Here is a 20,715-nt window from a genome sequence, read left to right as displayed (position 1 = left end):
TGAAAAATGCATGAAGGTTTTGGTTGTAAAGTCGATTTTCTTGTGCGTATTATAGGGCATTGTTTGTACGTCTATAAGCACAATACTGGAGTAGATTTGGGAAACCAAAAACTCAAGCTCCAGATTGTGGCCTAAAAGGCAAACTGACAGTAAATTTGGCAGAGTTAAATCCACACTGTGTCGAGAGTATTTTCTACGTCTCAGAATTGGTATTGATTTAACTCTTTCAGAGTTATTTCAACAAGAGACTGAATCATTTTAACTTTTGAAATAGTCAAAACTACTCAGTCTCTTGTTGAAATAACTCTAAAAGAGTTAAATTAATGCCAATTCTGAGACAGAGAAAAAGCGCTTGACACAGTGTTGATTTAACTATGAAAAATTTTCCCTATTTTCCCATATTTGATTATGAATGAAGTCACAGTCTGACTGGAGTAAACGTCACCTGTTTGTTCAGCTGGCACTATTCTGACTATTTGTTTCCCCTCTTGATCAGGATTACCTCATGTTTCATTCAACTTTAATGCATTTTGCCCTTTCTTGGGTTTTAAGTAAATAACGGCAAGCATGAGTGCTTGGTGTCAGAGCAGCTTTAATATGAGGACATTATCTAAGAGGAAGGGAACTAATATGGAGAAGTGTGAAATTTTTTTCTGTTGAGAATCAATAAATGTTACGGATTAGTGACTGTATATCCTCCCCTGTGTCTGTGGAATAGTATCCGTTGACGTTTTGATTGACAGGTCCATTGTCTGACAGACTGTGTGTCCTCCCCTGGCTCCCTTTCGTCATCCAATGGGCTTGGAGCGTCTACCAAGAATCCCTGAATTGAAACGGCTCCAACTCTAGCACACCCGATCCTGCTGATGTGTGCAGTTGTGTAAAGCGGCATGTTGACCCTGCAAGCTCCCTCATAAATGAACGGGATTCAAGTTTGGATGTAAGGGTTGACAGGAGAAGAAGAAGAAGAAACAAAGAACTCAAAAACAGCTCAGGAAAAATGCCTCCAAAGAGGAGAAACAATGACATAGTGGATGTTGAAAATGGTGAGATTTTTGTGCTAATCTGCTGTTCTTTAGAGACCCTTATATTTACTGATAGTACTACATTATAAAAGCGAATCCCTTATTGTAACTTGTGTTAGATTGTTTTTGGTCCTTTTTTTTCCAGTTGGGATGGACGTGGACGCTGAGCCTGACAGCGACAGTGAAGGTGAGTGATTCAAGATCATTTCAGGCGCCTACATATTTTTCTGCAACTCTACTAATATTTTATTGCTATAGCATTCATGCACTAACAATAAACTGCTTTTTTTCTTTCACAGAAGAGGCGAGGAGGAAAAGTCGAAACAGGAGAACAAGGTTGCAACGTAAAGCCAAGCATATTAGTGAAGATGAGAAGGATGAGGAGGAAGAAGAGGATGAGGACGAGGCACCCCGACGACGAGGACGAAGGAAGCCAACCAAGACAGATGATGATGATGAGGACGAAACCCCTCAAAGACGAGGACGGAGGAGGACAACCAAACCCCAGGACAGTGACGAAGACGATGGTGGAAAGAAACGAAAGGCAGCAGCAAAAACAGGATCAAATGCCTCCAGGAAGAAGGGTTCTAAGGAGCAGAGCGATGAAGAAAGTGAGGAAGACAAAGGGAGAGGAAAAAAATCTGGGAGAGCTGTGTCTAAAACGGAGAAAGAGGAGCAGAATAATGACAAGAAGGGAAACAAGAAAGGAAAAGATGAGGAGAGTAAGGACAAGAAAAAGAAGATCAAAAAGACAAGCAGGTGCAAATGTCTTTTCTCTGCCTGATTTATGCTGCTTTCTGCATGCAGCCTTATTCATATTCCTCAAACAAAGCTAATAGATGGAGGTCAATAGAAACATTAAGTGAGGGACACCTTCAAAAAAATGAATACCCTAAATACATTCCTTGTCTATGCAGCTAATATTTTTAACATCAGTTCAAGAACTATAAAAGCAGCTGCAAGAACAAGGTAGTTTCTCCTTGCCAAAATAAAAAAGAAGGTGTTTGCCCGCTCTCTCTTGACTGTCCTATAGTTTCATGCTGCTACTCATTAAGTTCTGAACACACAAGAAAAATCCCCATCTCAAAACAACTTTCAGAAAGTTGTTTTTGTGGCGGTTGAAACTTAATGACTCCAATGTGGAGGAAATTTGGGACCAATCTTTCTGAATTCTGCAAAGTTCACCACAAGAGACATCTATGTTCTTTTCAGCAGCTCCTCCTCCTCCTCTTCTTCATCCTCCGACGAGGACGAAGAGTCGTTGTCAGAGGGGGAGATTGCAGCCCTGAAGGAACAGGTGGAGGAAAAGAAGAAGCTGATTGCTACGTTGAGGAACAAACCCTGGCGCATGAAGAAGAGGCTCTTGCTGCTCAAGTAAAGAGAAAAGCTCAAGCAATTGACTGTGAAATATATTTCTGTTTTCTGGGTTATAGAGCATGAGTGAGACGGAGAGGTCTGGGTTTGTTTTCGTGCAGAGATCAGCGAGGAGAGGTTTGCCCAAAAAGAAGCGTGACAGAAGAGAAGCTATAAGTTTTTCATGAGCTTGTTTAATGCATGTTGCTGTGGTTGAATCAATTCATGGACTTCAAAACATCATTAATCAGTAAACCACCCCAGACTTGTCCGTACATCTTGTTTACTCTGACTTTTATAATTACCAGTGGAGTGTTTTTTTTTTTTTTTTACCTTAATAGAGGGCATAATTTGATTCATAAATATGTTTTTTTTCCATGATTGGACAAACAGGGAGGCCCAGGATTTTGTTGAAAAGTTTGAAGGAGCTCTAGGAAAAGGGAAAGGCAGGAGACTGTATGCTTTCAAAGTCATGATGACTAAGGTAAAGCAGCACACTTTAAGCATAACAGACAATCCTTGTGGAAAACGAAGTTAAACTGTCAAAAACTTTTCTCCCCTAGAAACTAATCAAATTTAATCGGGATTTTGAGAACTTCAAAACGGCCTGCATACCCTGGGAGAGGAAGATAAAGGAAGTAGAAAGTTAGTACCAACGATCTAGTTTCTCTAAATTCCCCCACCGCTGTCTTTCTGAGCCAGATTTTCTCTTTGCACAATCACAGGTCACTTTGGCTCTTCAGTCGCATCATACTTCCTTTTTTTGAGGTGGATGTATGGCTTGAATCTGGTCCTGTTTGGGTTCATGTTTGGCCTGGTGGTGATCCCTGAGGTGGGACTTTCTCCTCACAGTCCTTGTTAGCAAGTATGAGTTTCACTATAAATCCTCTCAGCTCCCTTGTGTTCTCCTTTGCGTTTAGGTTCTTATGGGTCTACCATATGGTTCAATTCCCAGGAAAACTGTCCCCAGAGATGAACAGGACACAGCTATGGACTTCTCTGTCCTCTTTGACTTTGGGGTGAGCATTTTTGCTCCATTCCTACGTATCTAAGGCAAAACAATTTGCTGAGCTAACAAAAGAAATAAAAAAACAACTGCCTTCAAACTTTGAAATGTGATTAACAAATCAATTCCAAAGTCTTATAGAAGACCTACCAGTCTTCAGACCTACAAAACTACCAGTTTGTAGGTCTTCTATAAGTTTTGGATAATTTAATTTCTTCTGCCATTATCTGTTGTGGGAGCAGCATCAGGTCTTGATAAGGAAGGCTAGTTCTACCCCTGTGGCTATTATTGTATCAAGAAGGATTCTTCACAAAATGAGGAACACTATGATTTTTGTTTGAACATCATCATCATGAGACTGTAATACAAAAACAGTGTCTTCATTAAGAGGCTTCAAAGAGCCACTGTAACTACAGGAGATCTTTCCTGCTCCTACCACAGTTCTTTGGAGGAAGCTGTATATAGTGCTAACTGATCACACAGGAGTAATCACACAAATAGTGATTCAAAAGTATTTTTATTAGTAGTTGATAATATCAGAATTGGTGGTTGAGCCTAATGTCTTTTTTTAATCTCCTTATGCAATAGAATTGTGTATCTTTGCTTTTTGAGTTTATGTTTGTGTCTTCGACAGGGTTTCTGCGAATACTCCGTTTTATTCTACGGATTCTACAACAACGATCGAAGCATCGGGCTTCTGCAGTTCAAACTCCCTCTGTCGTACCTCCTCACAAATGTTGGCATTTTTGGATACAGCTTGTTGGTTGTCATCAGAACGTATGCAAAGGATTAATGTGCTGGACGATCATTTTTGGGAGTACGGATGAAGCGGAGGGCTTACGGCTGTTATTTTCTCAGGATGGCTCGAAACGCAAACGAAGGAGGAGACGGGGGAGATGAGGGCGAATTCATCTTCAGCTGGAAAATGTTCACCAGCTGGGACTATCTGATAGGAAACCCTGAGACTGCGGACAACAAGTACGCCTCCATTACGACCAGCTTCAAGGTTGGCATCTTCATATTAAGCTTTGGAACATAAAAAATCATCAAGACCTTAAATTTGGAATACCAAATAAGAGATTGCAACATGACAACGTGTCTAGGTCTTTTGAGATGTGCAGATCAACTTGATGTTTTGGGTGGGACACAAGTTACTGTATATTTGATGCCACTGTTTTCTAGGAATCGATTGTAGACGAACAGGAGAACCAGAAAGATGAGAATATCCACCTCCGACGCTTCCTGAGGGTTTTTGCAAACTTTCTAATCCTGTGCAGCCTTGGTGGCAGCGGGTATCTCATCTACTTTGTGGTGAAACGCTCTCAAGATTTTGCTAAGGTTGACCCCAAAACGCTCACATGGTTTGAAAAAAATGAGGCAAGTCCACACGTAATGTCCAAAATTGGAACATGAGAGTAGGAAAGGAGATCAGTAATTAACCTCTCTCCTCCGGTGTATCAGGTGGAGTTTGTGATGTCACTGCTGGGGCTTGTGTGTCCTCCTCTATTTGAAACCATTGCGGAGTTGGAAGACTACCATCCTCGTATTGCCTTGAAATGGCAACTGGGACGCATCTTTGCCCTCTTTCTTGGAAATCTTTACACATTTCTCTTTGCTCTATTTGATGAGGTCAATGCAAAGGTATGCCACACAAAAGACACCAGAAATTATAAAGAGCGATTTTTCCATGAGTCATTATAAATTCCCTACAACAGAAAAATAAAACACTTCTGGAATGTGTGCAAATATTTTCAGATGAGACTTTTAGATAAAGTTTTCCTGTATTTAACTGAAATACTTTGTATTTCAGCAAGGATAGTATGTTCAGGTCTAGTTTTTCATCACAGATTAGTGTTGGTATATCACATACCATCACAAAAAATACGTAGACACACATCACAGCGTTTCTTTAGCTATACTGTGATGCCACTCTGTTAGGTAGACTTTTGATGTGGTGACTTTAAGGAGTCACATATGTGTCACATTAAATAAACAAAATGCTACAATACATATTAAAAAATTTAATTGGAGTTTTTAAATGTAGAATAGCAACTTTGTTTTAGTAGTCACATTAAGCTTGCAAAAGAAAACAAAGTTCAACAAGATATTTAATTCAATACGCCACATAAATTTGAACAAAGCTGCTAAAAGTGGTTTGTTTTTTGCTTGCATTTTTAGCTGGAAACTGAAAAATCCATCAAAAACGCGACTGAATGGGCATTAGAGCAATACTATGCCAACTACAGCTCGTTCTACAATACCACGAATGTGCCTCCTCAGAATGTGGAGCCCGCTGATGTCATCAGGGGCCCCTGCTGGGAGACTGCAGTAGGAAAAGTCAGCACTGACCTTATGCATTGTTTAATGTTCAATATTGATTTGAAGGCAGTAAGTATAACTTACTGTCGATCTGATTATTTTTGTTACTCTTTGCTTTTGCCTTTCTTCCTTCTGCAGGAATTTGTGAAGCTAATTGTCTCAGATGTGCAGGTTACCTATTTGACTATTCTGGTCGGTGACTTTCTACGTGCTCTCATTGTCCGCTTTCTCAATTACTGCTGGTGCTGGGACCTGGAGGCCGGATTTGTGAGTATTCATATGCCTCTTCAATTTAGCTTGTTTAGCTCACCAAAAATTAAGTTTGTTTACGTTTGTTCCTGCACACTCATCCCCATTTGCATTGTCTTAATGCAGGAGTCAGTACAACTTTCCTCAGTTAAATACTGTAGTTGTGATTGTAAAACACAGAAAACATGGCAAAGTTTGCATTAGCTTCAAGTGAACCTGATCTACAAAGTGACATCTGGCAAGACTGGCATTAGGGGTAACTTGAGATTGAAATGAGATCTTAATTACAGAGAGGGAGATGAATGGAGGGACACAGAGACCGTGTGACAAAGGGAGCAGCAAATACAAAGTGTATTGACCTGCTGTTTTTTAATTCGGGTTGATGTATTAATCTTACTGTTGTGTTCATTCTAGCCTTCATATGGAGAGTTTGACATCAGCGGAAATGTCCTAGGGCTTATATTTAATCAAGGAATGATATGGTAAATTCAATTAATCAATATATTAGGATGAGATCCATTTGTTTACATTTGGGATTTCCTTGCTGTTTATACTGTTACCTGTCAAAAACCGCACGACGTTAAAATATTTATTCTGAACTTGCTTTATTTAAATAAATAAATAGTTCGGTGTCAGCTGATAAACTCTTATTAAAATAATATGCCTACATTTGGTGTCATCCACAGGATGGGCGCATTTTATGCTCCGGGTCTGGTGGGCATGAACGTCCTGCGCCTCTTGACCTCAATGTATTATCAGTCCTGGGCAGTGATGGCTTGCAACGTTCCTCATGAGCGAGTCTTCAAAGCCTCACGGTCCAACAACTTCTACATGGGCCTGCTGCTGCTGGTGCTGTTCCTTAGCCTGCTTCCTGTTGTGTACTCCATGATGACTCTGTCGCCATCCTTTGACTGTGGACCTTTCAGGTAAATAGATGTGTAGGGCAGTGGATAGAAATTAAATATGAGTTACATCTGTGATTATAGTTGAGTGAGTTGCTTGCAGTCTGTTAAGGTTGTATGCACTTTCCTGACAGTTTCTTAGATACCTCCGTTTGATTTTTCACTCAAATCGTGAATCGGCCAACAGCTAGCTAACGTTTAAAAAGAGCATCAAAAGGAAGGAAAAATGTGATCTAAGTAAGAAACAATTCCTTGTTCTATGCTTTGCCACGCTTCAGCCTTTGGGAGCAGCAAATCTGAATTTTGAGTAAATCAGGAAGCAATGATAGTTATTTAGAGCAATCCTGAACTTTCCCACATAGGTAATATTTTAATTTTTTTGCTTATTTAGCCATTGATCTAAAGAACAGTTGAACCATTGTACACTATTTCATTGTTTTTCTCCAGTGGCCAAGACAAGATGTATGATGTGGTAATAGACACTATACATGCTATGCCAGCTTTTATTGGGAACATTTTTACATATGTCAGCAACCCTGGGCTCATCATGCCTGCAATCCTTCTTATGATGTAAGTAAACTTTGAATATAAATGGAACGCTGTTTTCTGTCTCTCAAATACATATAACTTGGAGTACTTTTATTTTGCACATATAATCTGACACGGATGAACTGGCAAAATACAGACTTAGGGAAACCAATAAAATTTTAAAAAATGACCTCTGTCTATTTTTTGTGATTACAGTGTAATTATCTATAACTTTAGGCTAGCATGTTATTTGCAACAATCTTTAGTTTAAAAACTTTTATTGATCCACAGATTGGCCATCTACTATTTGAACACAGTGTCAAAAGCATATCAACAAGCAAATACTGACTTGAAAAAGAAGATGCAGATGGTGGGTATTAGTGTGCTCTTGTTTACTTTTTTCCTGATGTGTTTTTTTGTTTTGTCCAGCCATCAGCATTGTTGTCTGCTAAACTGGTTAAAATTTCAGGCTCGAGATGATGAGAAGAATCGCAGGAACAACAAAGACAGCACCAATCAAGTGATGAAAGACTTGGAAGACCTGATGCCGAACAAATCTCTTGCGCCAGCTTCCATTGAGGAGAAACCGCTTGGTACCCTGAACTTTTTGATGTGCATACCTATTGCATATATTCGGATATATTTACTTTGTTCTTGCTTTATTTGTGTTTCCAGATATTGCAATTGATAAGAGTAGAACAACCAGAACAAAGCCAGGCACGGCAGGGAAAGGAGTAGAAGTGCAAAAGGAGGAATCACTGTCTGCCCCGAACCCCAGGTGCCCCGTGACCCGGGCCCCTGGGCCAAGAGGGGGCCCCCCCGGAAACATGAGGTCGCCTCAGCCAGAGCCTGGAAGAGGCAGAGGACGGGGAGCGGCTCAAAGAAGATGAACAACAAAACAAAATTTAAATGGCTCACCACAAATAGCAATGGTAGCATCACTTTCACAGTCACCAGAGGGAACTGTTGTCATTGGAGTGTTATACTTTTTTATTAAATACAAACTTTTGTACATTTGTAAATTGTAGAAATATTGATTAAACAAATGCAATAAAAGAACTAGCTATAATAATTCATTACATACTGACTTAAAGATATTGTTAGTGGGCTGTTACTACCATGCAGATTTCTAGAATGCAATGGAAACATATGATCTGAAATATATGAACCTGAATTACAGCAAAGCAATTAATGAAACAAATGATAGACAAATAAATGCAAAGAGTGAATGCATTCTGCCCTCCTCATCAACTTAATGTTCTCATAGTTTGTCTAGTTCTAGATAAACATGTGTTACTATCTGCTGTACTTTGTCCTGTTTCTTATCCCTGCTTCTGATCTGTTTCACCATTTGGTTTGCTTTGTCGCTTGTCATTGTTCCAAATGTCTTCGATTACTCTTATCTTGTTTCCTGTGTCCTTTCACCTGATTAGTCTCATTAGCACACATGACTCTCAAAAGCATATACACATCTCTGTCAAAATGCCAGGTTACTGTGATAAAAAAATCAAAAAAAAAAAAAAAAATTAAGGCTGCAATAAATTATTTCAAAGTTTTTCCACATTTAATGTAGCAATTATTTTGCAGTTCAACAGTAAAACAAACATGCTGCAATACCTTGGTTATGCAAGTTTGCAATATTAAATTAATGTTTGGCTGAAGCACCACTTTATTGAATCTCAGCATCTAGTTTTGTTTGCTACACATCTAAAATCACTGAGTGAATCTTATTAGCATCAAATAAAACTCAGTTGCTCTATAAGACTATTGTAATATTTGCTCATCTGCACGTCTTTAGACAAAATCATAAAGGACCAAAAGGATCTCAAGAAAGACTTTTTTTTTCTCCAAAGATTTATTAAAAACACACAGAACAGAAACTGTAGCAGAAGATTCCCAAGATGGGAACAGACTAAATGGAGCGAGTTATTGTTAACCAACACAGTACATGTATCATTTTAGCTAATATTAAAATTTTAGACCATTTTATAACAACACAAGAGGAGCTGCAGAATTTTTTACAACTATTAATTGTTCCAGATGTGACAATAATCTTCTGTATGCTCCATATCAAATGAAATATCCAAAGCTGACGAAAGCTTTCTGAAACCTTGTCAGGGAATGTGCCAATCTGATGCAAGTAAACTTCAAAATTAGTTAATAATCCCCAAGGTATTATTATCATTACCAAAACGTCACTGACATTACTCAAACACAGTGGTGGTAGCATCATGATCTGGGCTTATTTTACATTGTTGACCCACAATCTAAAAGTGTTGGCCAAAAAGCTAAAAATGGAGAGCGGTTTCAGTTTTTACCATCATATTTAGTCCAAGAATACATTCAAACCAAAGAATTATCTGCAATTGAACATATCTTCCAAGACATGCCATTATAGATGTAGGCTGAAATATAGAAGTGCTTTGGACGCTGGATTTTGTTGGACAGAGAGGCATGTCTGCAGGAAGATCTTATGGGAACTGAAGGGGAGATAAATCTCTGATCAGTAGAAAACACATCAGAGATTTTCTTCTGTGTTGTTCTGCACAAGTGATGAGTGAGGCTCCTGTTATCATTCAACTTGGAGGACATATTGATGTACAATCAGTTTAAAACTGAAACTGAGAGCATTTCATTTACCGTAATGTAATCAGCAATGATCTCTGGATGTTTTCTTCATATTGTTCTCTCCACTTGACTCAGATTTCCAGTAGTGACAATAAGTTGTTCCTTATTGTTGTCTCTCAAAATAAGAATGAGAACATGGAAGTCGGCTGTTTTCTTTCCAAATGTCCCTCTTAAGCCTAAATTGCACTCCATGTGCGTTCATCTACTTGCGGGAATAGTGCCAGAGGAAGTGCTGGCATCAGGACAGCATTGACACCATAAGGGTCAAAGGTTGCAGCTGGCACCAGAGAATTAGGCCGGCTCTCAACAGTAGAGTGGCACCAGTTTGTACGGAGATGAGGGCAGGCCAGGACAAAACGTACCGCCAGAGCAGAGATCAAATTTGCTTAGAAAACCCCCTAAAAGCTAACATGGTAGTAGAAATATTTTGTAGAGTGAGTTGCACTTAAAACCACGGAGAACAGACTTTGGTTGACCCAAAAGATTTATACTGGTCAGAAACTGGTCGGTAAAACCACAGTGAAGTCACTGTCACTGCAGACAAAATAAAAGTTATACCTCTGTCCAATGTGCCTTGCAAAAGTAAATATAGCCTTTTAACTGTTTTTCACAGTTATTCATATCACAACTTTGAACTTTAATCTGTTTAATTATAGTTTGTTATACGGTGGTGTTTAAGCTAAGTGGAGTGTAAGGGACAACTGGTTTCATTAATACTTAATAGAACTATCCTTCTCTTCTGTTACAGCTGCAAGGCTTCTAGAGTCTTAATTGTGTTTGTACATTTATTTACGGACTGAAATTTGTGCCTGTTCTTCATCTCAGGACAGCTGAAGTTCAGTCAGATTGGATAAGAGAGTGCGCTTCTTGTCAAAGAAAAAAATAGTCAAGTACATTCACAGAATTGACAGATTTGTTTGAAGCAGATAAAAGAAAACATAAAGCAAAAAACTACAAGTGTAGTTTGTGGGCTTCCCATCCCTAGAGCTGGTGAGGAAAGCAGGAGAGAACGATGGGGCAGCAGGTCAAAGGAGCTGTCGCTGGAGCTTACAGTGTTGGGCGTCCTGCAGTTGAGGTAAAGTGACAGTTTGCACAAGCCGAGACAGAAGATAGAGGGGGGTGAATGGTGAGAGAACAAGACTGGGACAAAATGTGAAATAACTCATAGAGGCAAACAAAACAAGGAGGAAATGTGAGTTTGTTTCAGAAATTACAAAATGTACAAATATAAAGAGCAAAGAAAGAAATATGGGCACTGTAATCAGATGTAGCAGTCTTCATTTGAAATAATAATATGCAATTAAAAGGTTTTATCAGAGGGCATTGCAGCTTCATAATGAAAAGAAATTAGTGTCAACAATCCACAGTATAATTAAACTATTCATACACTTTAAATTATAGCCACAGACATCAGTATATTCAATTATATATTTTAATTATATGTCGCATAGTGCAAAGTAGTGGTTAATATTAATGTGGAGAGGAAATAATGGAATTGTTTTAATGAAAAAAAAAAATCAAAAATGTAACTATTTTTGATTATTCTGCACTCCAAGTCTTTTGGGATATGCCTCTACCAAATTCTCCCACTACAACTGTCTTTTCACCCCCAAATAGCTCAAGCTCAGTCAGATTTGACTCGGAGAATCTGTTTTCTTTTCCTTCTAGGTCTGGACTTCAGCCTGATTGATGGTTAAAAACAACAACAACAACTTTCCTTCATATCTCAGGCTCTATATGCTCAGGGTAGTTATACTACAGTAAAGTGCACCAAGATCCCAGTTGTAAGCACTTTTTCAGCCTCTGACAGACTTTCTTTCAAAGACACCAGCTTCCCTGTTCCAGTGGATAATAAAAATGCTTAGTTTTGATCCCATCTGATCAAAAAAAAAAAAAAAAAAAAAAAGAAAGAAAGAAGCTCTGAACAGCTTTCCCACAGCACTATGCTGCCACTACTTGGATCATGCTCAGGTCTAACTTAGTTTCTCATTCGATGGATTGAACAGAGCTCTGTCAGATGTAAAATGACAAACAGCACCATCTTGTGACAAACTGCACAAATTACAATTCGCGAACGACATAATTCAAGTAACGATCTCGTGTTTAGCGTTTTCAAAGGTTTATATAATGCAGACATGTGACCTTGTCAACATAAGAACAATAATGTTCACAAACATATGAAGTACGACGGGTAGAAGGAACAAGCGCGGAACTCGCCAAAAATTTATTTATTAAAATGCATGCGCTCATTCCCGATAAAGGGCCCAAACATAAATGTTTCACTCATCTTAGCCCTTATTTATGCATCTTGAACAGCAGCAGCTCATGCATGCAGGCTAACCCTTTCAGAGGGAAGCAGTTTGCTCTGCAGACGGGGAGGTCCCTGTGCAATTGATCAAACCCTCCCCTATAACAACATCATCAAATTACAAACTTCTTTCTGGTCTGCGTCGGGTCTCTCGTCTCTCAGCGGTTCAGTTTTCACACATAAAAGCCTCAGAGGACCACAGTGCGGTGAGTTTTCCCCTCACAGTATTTCTCAAGTGCAGATGTTTCACAATGATGTTTTAGTTGGTCCGCTGGTGAAGTCGCGCAGAAACTGTCTGGATGAGTTTTACATGTCCATGCTCAGAGGTGGATCATAGGAACAGCACCTTAAACTTCGCTGTGGGTTTGATCCAATTGATTCCAGTCTGTTAAGCAGGAAGCCTTGGAGGAGTTCTTATTTGGATGACTTTTTCCCTGCATTTTTTTTTCTGTCTTTGTTTTCTTTCACTCTCTTTGTTCAAACTTTGAAACATAACTTTTTTTTTTCTGTTTTAGACTTTTTTTTTCACTTTCTGCTCTCTCTCTACTCAGCATGTTCCTGATTTGACAACATGGGGCTGTTCCTGTCAGAATATCTGTCAGCCAAAGAGAACTCTAGCGCACCTCTCTCCAGTGTCACACTTGCTCTGTGTCTTTTCACCCTCATACTGATGGCTATCAAGGTAAAACAGAGTCATAGATTTTTCTTCTCCTACCACCCTGACTCCCACTTGGACAACACAAAGTTCCCTAATGCTCCAGGCCCCAAACCTTGGCCCCTTGTTGGCAATTTGCTTCAGGTGGGGGACCAGATGCATCTCTCACTGACTCGCCTCGGACTGCAGTACGGAGATGTTTTTAAGGTACGGTGAGTTCGTGTCTGGATTATAATTTATTATGATATTATTGGCGCTCATCATATCCAAGAATTCTAAAGATAGTTTCACCCTCTTGTGATATAGTTCAATTTAAATGATTCTTATTCCAGGTTGAACCGACGATGCAACGTCAAAGAATCGGACGTGCATGTGGATTTATTAGTTCTGTTGTAATTCAGAGTGGCTTTGTTTTAATACTGACTGGGTTCTTTCACAACCCTGCGAGTAAATAAATTAGCATAAGGGTTAAAGAATTTGAAGGTACCATGGATTGGTACAGCAGAACAGACTCGTCAGCATTATGACACCACCGCTATGCCTAACAGCTGGTAAAATTTGCACAGGTTTGAGAGCCTTGTCTTGACTCCTGCGAAGAAACTTATTGTCACAATGGATAAACAGTCAAATTTTGGCTTGTTTGATCTTGAAACATTTCCAAAGCATGAATATGTATTTCACTTTTTGAAGGTATTGATTGTGCAGAAGGTTCTTAAGTGGCTTGAAATCTATGTCGACTTGAACAGTTTGAACAGTGACTATGATGTTGTTCATGATAGGCTTCACTGTTCTTGAACATTCTAACAAATTTCCTTCCTTCTGAGGGCTAAACTTTGAGTCAGACGGCTTAAACTCTCAAATTAAGCATTTAGAATGACTAAAATCTGAGAAACTATTGTAAAATTTGATTATAATCCAGATCATTGACATTTTTTCTTTTTAAATTGACTGACATCATTTGTTCTGTATTCATTCCATAAAATTCACCTTTAAAAGTCCCAAATTAATTCAGTATTCATGCACATGATGCATGCATATGAACTTCTGACTGGCGTTGTGTGTGTCTTTGCTTCAGATGCGTTTCGGCTCTTTGACAGTGGTCATCCTTAGTGGGTACTCCACCATCAGGCAAGCGCTGGTTCGTCAGGGAGAAGATTTTGCTGGACGACCTGAACTTTTCACTTTCTCCGCCGTGGCTGATGGGACCAGCATGACCTTCAGTGAAAAGTATGGACCTGCGTGGCTGCTTCATAAGAAGCTGTGCAAAAACGCCCTAAGGTCTTTCTCCCAAGCCGAGCCGAGGGGATCGGGGGCCACTTGCCTCCTGGAGGAGCAGGTGTGCACCGAGGCTGCTGAGATGGTGGCGGTGATTCGGGAAGAAGCTGCAAAGAACCACAAGATGATGGGCATAGATCCCGCAATATCCTTAGTGACCTCGGTGGCAAATGTGGTGTGTGCCCTGTGTTTTGGGAGAAGGTATGACCACAATGACAATGAGTTTCTCACCATTGTGAACATCAACAACGAGGTACTGAAACTTTTCGCAGCAGGGAATTTGGCTGACTTCTTCCCAGTGTTTCGTTACTTTCCCAGTTCGTCTCTGAGAAAAATGGTACAGTACATCCACAGGATGAACGGATTTATGAAGCAAAGAATCAAGGAACACATAAACACCTTTGATAAGGTAAAGAAGCCTGCTAACCAGATTAAAACAAGAAATGTATTGTGAAAAAACAAAAAGGGGAAAAGAGTTCACATCTGCTAAAATATTCACAAATTCTGAGTAGATTAGTGTCTTGAGGTTTTGTGCACTTTAGAGTGTGATTACTCCCATCTTTACTTCAACTTGTTTACATGCAATAAGTACTGAATGCAGTCCTACGTAAGTTTAGGCATTGCATGTGTGTATGTCTAGTTTCCTTTAGATTATGCCACTTATTTGCATCTCAATCTTTTAATCTGCCGTTGCACACATACGGCACCGACCACTGTAGCCAAAAAATAACAAACAAGTCCCCTGGGACGGACTTTTGTTCTTGTGCAGAGTGGCTAAAATGTTCGCACACACTCTAATTAGGAATTACCAACCTAGTGGAAGACACGCGTCCCACTATGACTGATTACCATTTTGTCCCTAATTAATTCACTCAAAATTCGGTCCTAATTTTATACATAATAACAAGATGGATTCTCCCCTCCCCTTGTGATGATGCTGACGACAATCTCAGGACATCATGTCATGAAGGTTTTTGTCACATTTTGTTTGTGTGGTTGCAGAACTGCATCCGGGACATCACAGATGCTCTGATCGCACTTTGTGAAGACAGGGAAGAGAACAGGGACACATCTCTGCTTACTAACTCTCAGATCATCCACACCGTCATAGACATCTTTGGAGCAGGTTAGACAAAGCAGCATAGTGACGCCAATGGCATCACTGCATAAAAAGGCGCCCTCATTTTAATGCAGCTGTGCATTTTGTGCTCTCCAAAAGGTTTTGACACCATCATTGCTGGATTACAGTGGAGCCTCTTGTACCTCATCAAGTTTCCAGACATCCAGGACAAAGTACAGCAGGAGATAGGTATTGTTATATCTCTTGATAGGACCAATATCGAGATCTAAGTTGCTGAGGTGTGTTTGTGATGAAAACTGAAACCCTAACTGCCTTGGTCAGTGTGACCGCAGTCTATGAAAACAGAAAGAATGTACAGTATGCTAATAGCGTGAGGCTGTCTGTTCTCATGAATGAGTCAGGGTTTTACTGTCCAAAAATAGCAGGTTGCTCATTAATGAATCCAAGTCGCACATCACTAATGAGCCTGAGTTGGTGTCTGTGGGTTTATTACAGAGACAAAAATCAAACTGCAATATTTCCTAATAATAACGATCTGATCAATATCAGAGTTAGCCCCAAAGGAACATCAAACATTTACCATCCAGATAAAAATAATAAATAATCTTTATGAAAGTAGCATGACATTTGTGAACTATGAAGAAAATCGAAGCAAAACAGCTTTTGTGGTGTTTGAGAAACCCCCAAAAGCTCAGACCAAGTTTTGCTGACACAGGAGTTACTTTTGATGCAGACTGACTGAACCGGTGCCGAATGTCCTGGGGCACGTCACATTTTCACAGTGAGAGGAAGGGAGGGGGTGATGCTAAGAGGTGACAGGATAAATCAGAACAGGACAAGGGTTGGAGAGTTCAAGAGAGACACAAAGGCAGTTACACGCAAGGCTCTGAACAATCATAATTTACCATTGTTCCTTAACTCAGCTAAAACATCGGAGGGAATGGGCTGAAAGGCTGTTCTTTGTAAGGATGGACTGCAGCTGAACTGGACACCTTATTTGCAAAACCAGGAATATTTAGAATGAAAACAAGATATGAAGTGAAAACAAGTAAGTCCTTAGTCCTATAATCTTCAGTCAACTGCAAAGTTGTCATGTCCATTAAACTTTCATAGGTTTTGTTGGAATTTCATGTGATGGGTCAACACAATGTTTGAAGTGAGGCTAGATTCTAAACAATATCCAAAGCTTTCTTAGTGAGAGCTTTTCAAACTATCATCCGAGAATGGACACAATATGGCACCAGGACATCTCAGGTGTGATTATCTGTCAATATAAAAACTCAGTATCTTGCACTGTGCATGTCTTGCAGTAACGTAAACATGGAGGGAAGAACACAGAAAAAAGTAATAGTTGAGTGAAAGCTGCAGAAATCCAGTTCGCCACAGGCAAAGTGGAAAACTATTCCTTTGTCTGTTGCTTAAAATCCCAATACATAAACTAAATGTTGTGTTGGTAATGTGGCAAAAGGATCAAGGGATACTAAGACTTTAGGAAGACATTACATGTTTTCAAAAATAGTGGCAAGTCTATTAAATAACTAAATAGAACAGAGAATAAAGATGGTACAATAAGATCTTCGTTTACTGTAAGTATTTAGTTGGATCTGTTGTTTCTTCTTCTTTTAAGACGAACACATTGGCTCAGCCAGACTTCCCAGGTTTTCAGACAAGCCCAACATGCCCTTCACTGAAGCATTCATATTCGAGGTGTTTCGTCACTCTTCTTATGTTCCTTTCACCATCCCTCACTGGTAAGACTTGAGCTTTGGCTGCAGTTTATTTTGGTTTCAGCATTAATATTGTAGGAACCTTTCATGTGTTCCTTTATTTCCAGTACCACCAGAGACACCGTCCTGAATGGATATTTCATCCCAAAGGACACGTGTGTCTTCATTAACCAGTATCAAGTCAATCACGATGTGTGAGTTGTCACAAACATTGACACTGATTGATGGTTTAAACATGATTTATACCAGATCAGGTAGGCATTTTCTTTTGGGATATTTCTCGTTAAGCTTTGCATCTATTGACAAACTCAGACTCCAGTCAGACTGGATGGACAGTGTTTGTGAACAACAGTTTTCAAGCCTTTGTATAGACTCAGTTACCTGTATGTCTGGACTTTGACTAGGCCATTCCTACTTTGATCTAAACCATTCTTTTTTCAGATGATTTGGCTCCTATTCCTGCTAGACATATGATGTCTGTGTTGTTCTATTAAATAAAATTCCACTGAAAGACTGAACTTTGTGGTTGTGTGACACTGGTAAATGTGGAAAAGTATGAACATATTAAATGATTTTGTAAACTGCAGAACTCTCGTTGTTTTTCATTTTGCACTAGGGATCTGTGGGGTGATCCAGAGACATTTCGGCCACTCCGCTTCCAGGGCCCGTCTGGACAATTGAACAAGGAGCTGACGGAGAAGGTTCTCATCTTTGGCCTGGGGAAGAGACGCTGTCTTGGGGATGGATTTGCACGTTTGGAGATGTTTGTGTTTCTCACTACGCTGCTCCACGGTTTGCGGATTGAAAATGCTCCCGGACAGGAGCTGGATCTCAGCACAGACTTTGGTCTGACCATGAAACCACGTCCGTACAGGATTACAGTCTCCCCCAGATTTTAGACACTCTGGACGTCACAAGTCCACAGAGACGGTGGATTTATCATTACCGTTCACAGACTGGAGTTTATTTTTAGTTTAAAAAAACCTAAAAAGGAGCAGTTTCTCTATTAAACACGCCATTCATTTAGATGTTCAGGTCAAGCAAACTGCATTGGTATAAATTGAAAATGTTCCAGTACTTAAAGTCCATCTAAATAAAAAAGAATAGAAGCACCACCAGTCCCTCATTAAAAGCCTTTACATGAACTTATTATTTAGAAACTGGGGGAGAGGAGGGAACCGTTTTACAGAACGGTGATTGGTGCTTCCAGCCTGAAAATGTTCAGCCAAGGTTCTTCCCCCTTCTCTTTGTCCTGCTTCGGCTTTTAAACTGCTGCAATCCTTTCACCTACGTCATGTCTCTGGCTCCTCTTCCGCTTTTTGCTGCTTTACGTCATACACATGAACTAGTTTATCTTCTCTTATAGTTAAAAGCTACTGTTTAAATATTACTGTCCTCAACCTCTTTCCAAGCCGTCTCGCTCTCTCTTGACCTCCCACGTTCTTAAATTACTAACAGTCTCAGTCGACTATAAAGATGGCAATGAAATGTGAAATTAGGCAAGTTAGTATCAATAAAGTGGACTCACAGAAGCCTTGGAGTTCATGTCTGAGTAAGAGCCAAGCAGGGCCGAATTATCCTTAAAAGAAAAGTGTTGTACTCTGAAGCTTTTCTTTCTTTTCTTTTGTTTTTTTCCTAGACTCTGTGGAGAATGCATTTCACCGGCGCAGACTTCTGTCAACCAATGAATGAGCTGTTTCACAGGGATTGATGATGATGCGTTGCATCTGTAATCACTTCCTTGTTGACAGTCACAGAAATTTGTAGCTCAACAGTTTCTGATTCCCATTAATTTATGTAACAGTTATAAATGTTTAGTGACTTGTAACACTTGTGCATTTTATAACCATTGCATTAATCTGGGTTCGCTTGTTTTAAGGGTGACTGTATGCATTTTACTTTTTAAGAGTTAACAGAGCACTAATAAACACATCGCATGTGATAGGCAGGGTTGATAACTAAAATCATGTTTAAAAATATTTCTGAAATAAAGAAAATGCATTTTCTCATAATCTGTGACTCGTTTGTCTTGATTAAATAATGGGGCAGTAAAGGTGGTCTAGCTAATGGTAAGATAAATGCAGTTGAACACAGAAAAATTCTGGAAGAAAGGTTGACCTTGTGACCTTAAACATTTCATTAATATCTTCAAAGCCAAAGCAGCACAAACGGAGTCAAGTTGATTGACATCCATTTTGTTTGATTTGAAGAAGGTGGGGGAGCCAACTTCACTCAGGTCAGTCATCGTGGCTGGTGGAGAAAATGTTTTATCGTCCACTCAGACATTTCACCAGCCACTGTTTTTTCTTCTTTTTTGATTACAAACCCCACAAGTACAAGCAAATTATAGAAAATGTATGATTTATTCTTAACTCTATGAAAATCAATTTACTGACAAGTTTACCACTGATGTACATATAGAGAATAATTTAACATAAAGCATGGACACTTCAACAGGGTTACAGTGCAATAAGTTAATTTTAAGTAATTACTAACGGCAAACTTTTAACTACACAACCCTGACATTCTTGCAATCATATGTTGAACATTTCCAAATTTTGACAACAACTCTCCCTGATAGTATTTATTAAAGATGTGTCGAGACATTTTTAAAATATTTTTAAATTGTATCAATAGCTGTTTTCTCATTGTTTTGTTTTCCCTTACTTACTACATTTTCTATCAAAATGAACAATTATTACTAGAATATCTAGTAATTCATTACTACGTGTTCATTACTAATTCCAAGGGCCATCATCATCATCATCATCATCATCATCATCATCATCATCATCATCATCATCATCATCATCATCATCATCATCATCATTCTGGTGTTACTCTAGTTTTTCTGACTATCTGGAGCTTAGCGTTAGCTTCCCCCTCACACATACCTGCCTTCCTGCCTGCATAAAAAAAAATTCTTTATGAACATTTTCACTCCTTCTTACCGGACGGCAGCAGCGAACCTGAACTCTTCCTCAATCTGTCCCTGGCCACGTCGCTCTCATCCTCCTCCTGTGTATTTTTTGTTAAATTATGACAGCATAGGGTCCATATATGGACAGTAAATACATCAGTCTGGACTCCAGACGGTCAGTCCTCCCCTTTACAGAAGTTCAAACTGAATGCAGCTTTTTTTTTTTTCTGTTCAAATTGTCAATCAGCCAATGGCGGGTGCTAATTTCCACCACTGGGTTGAGGCTCCCTTTCAAGGTCCAGTTAAAGTTCAAACACATAAGTCTAATTGAGAATCTGTAAAGAAAGACTCAAAAATGATATTTATGTACACTCTCCATCTCCATGAGTTTCAGCTTGATTGAATCATGTCCCAAAGGATGTAAAACATATGATGGTTGTACAAAATAAGTTTCAGCCAAACTAACTTATTTAGTTTGTATAAGATGGAAACTGGCCTTCGTGGCACTGCTTTGTGTTAGTCTACCAAATAAAATACCAAAAAGTTGGTGCTTTTGTAAAACTGCAATTACAGAAGAATCCTTCATTTTCCTTTCTGATGTCTGTGCAGCAGCAAAGTGGTTTAATCAGCAAAGCAAACTACGAAGTCCTAAGGAGCTGTTAGCCCTTTCATCAGTCATATACCCCCTCCATCTGCTCTCTGGTCCTCACTGCAGGCTTTGTCCTTCACTTTGCTCTAG

General features: G+C 39.4%; 2 protein-coding genes across 3 annotated transcripts; both read left to right on the top strand.

Annotated features, from left to right (window-relative positions):
- The first annotated feature begins 971 nt into the window (after positions 1 to 971).
- On the top strand, positions 972 to 8,881 carry tmc2b (transmembrane channel-like 2b). Of its 2 annotated transcripts, XM_055050762.1 has the most exons (21): positions 972 to 1,046; positions 1,171 to 1,212; positions 1,325 to 1,457; positions 1,518 to 1,784; positions 2,238 to 2,399; positions 2,772 to 2,862; positions 2,942 to 3,023; positions 3,104 to 3,210; positions 3,299 to 3,397; positions 4,019 to 4,161; positions 4,243 to 4,390; positions 4,567 to 4,761; positions 4,846 to 5,025; positions 5,563 to 5,721; positions 5,842 to 5,970; positions 6,367 to 6,434; positions 6,639 to 6,878; positions 7,302 to 7,424; positions 7,674 to 7,752; positions 7,852 to 7,975; positions 8,058 to 8,881. In XM_055050762.1, the coding sequence occupies exons 1-21, from the start codon at positions 1,001 to 1,003 to the stop codon at positions 8,270 to 8,272; spliced, it is 2,832 nt and encodes a 943-aa protein (XP_054906737.1). In that variant the 5' UTR covers positions 972 to 1,000; the 3' UTR covers positions 8,273 to 8,881. The 2 variants fall into 2 exon arrangements, with proteins under 2 accessions (XP_054906737.1, XP_054906736.1); XM_055050761.1 differs by having other exon boundaries at positions 1,325 to 1,784; positions 2,241 to 2,399.
- Positions 8,882 to 12,459: 3,578 nt separating this feature from the next.
- Positions 12,460 to 19,016, top strand: LOC129373135 (cytochrome P450 1A1). Its single transcript, XM_055050910.1, has 8 exons — positions 12,460 to 12,524; positions 12,870 to 13,180; positions 14,049 to 14,657; positions 15,251 to 15,374; positions 15,468 to 15,557; positions 16,957 to 17,080; positions 17,164 to 17,250; positions 17,673 to 19,016. The coding sequence occupies exons 2-8, from the start codon at positions 12,890 to 12,892 to the stop codon at positions 17,953 to 17,955; spliced, it is 1,608 nt and encodes a 535-aa protein (XP_054906885.1). The 5' UTR covers positions 12,460 to 12,524; positions 12,870 to 12,889; the 3' UTR covers positions 17,956 to 19,016.
- Positions 19,017 to 20,715: the final 1,699 nt, after the last annotated feature.

The sequence above is a fragment of the Poeciliopsis prolifica genome, unplaced genomic scaffold (genome assembly GCF_027474105.1).
Source record: "Poeciliopsis prolifica strain line A6 unplaced genomic scaffold, Auburn_PproV2 SCAFFOLD031, whole genome shotgun sequence".
Lineage (NCBI taxonomy): Eukaryota > Metazoa > Chordata > Actinopteri > Cyprinodontiformes > Poeciliidae > Poeciliopsis > Poeciliopsis prolifica.
The sequence above is the reverse complement of the archived record's forward strand: the minus strand, read 5'-3'. Positions and strand labels throughout refer to the sequence as shown.

Excerpts from the sequence above, each read along its gene's own strand:
- LOC129373135 (XM_055050910.1), top strand. The coding sequence starts at position 12,890 with ATGGGGCTGTTCCTGTCAGAATATCTGTCAGCCAAAGAGAACTCTAGC. Across the intron at positions 15,375-15,467 it reads CATAGACATCTTTGGAGCAG|GTTTTGACACCATCATTGCT; the intron begins GTTAGACAAAGC and ends GCTCTCCAAAAG. Across the intron at positions 17,081-17,163 it reads CCTTTCACCATCCCTCACTG|TACCACCAGAGACACCGTCC; the intron begins GTAAGACTTGAG and ends CTTTATTTCCAG.
- tmc2b (XM_055050761.1), top strand. The coding sequence starts at position 1,001 with ATGCCTCCAAAGAGGAGAAACAATGACATAGTGGATGTTGAAAATG. Across the intron at positions 3,024-3,103 it reads GAAGATAAAGGAAGTAGAAA|GTCACTTTGGCTCTTCAGTC; the intron begins GTTAGTACCAAC and ends GCACAATCACAG. Across the intron at positions 3,398-4,018 it reads CTGTCCTCTTTGACTTTGGG|GGTTTCTGCGAATACTCCGT; the intron begins GTGAGCATTTTT and ends TGTCTTCGACAG.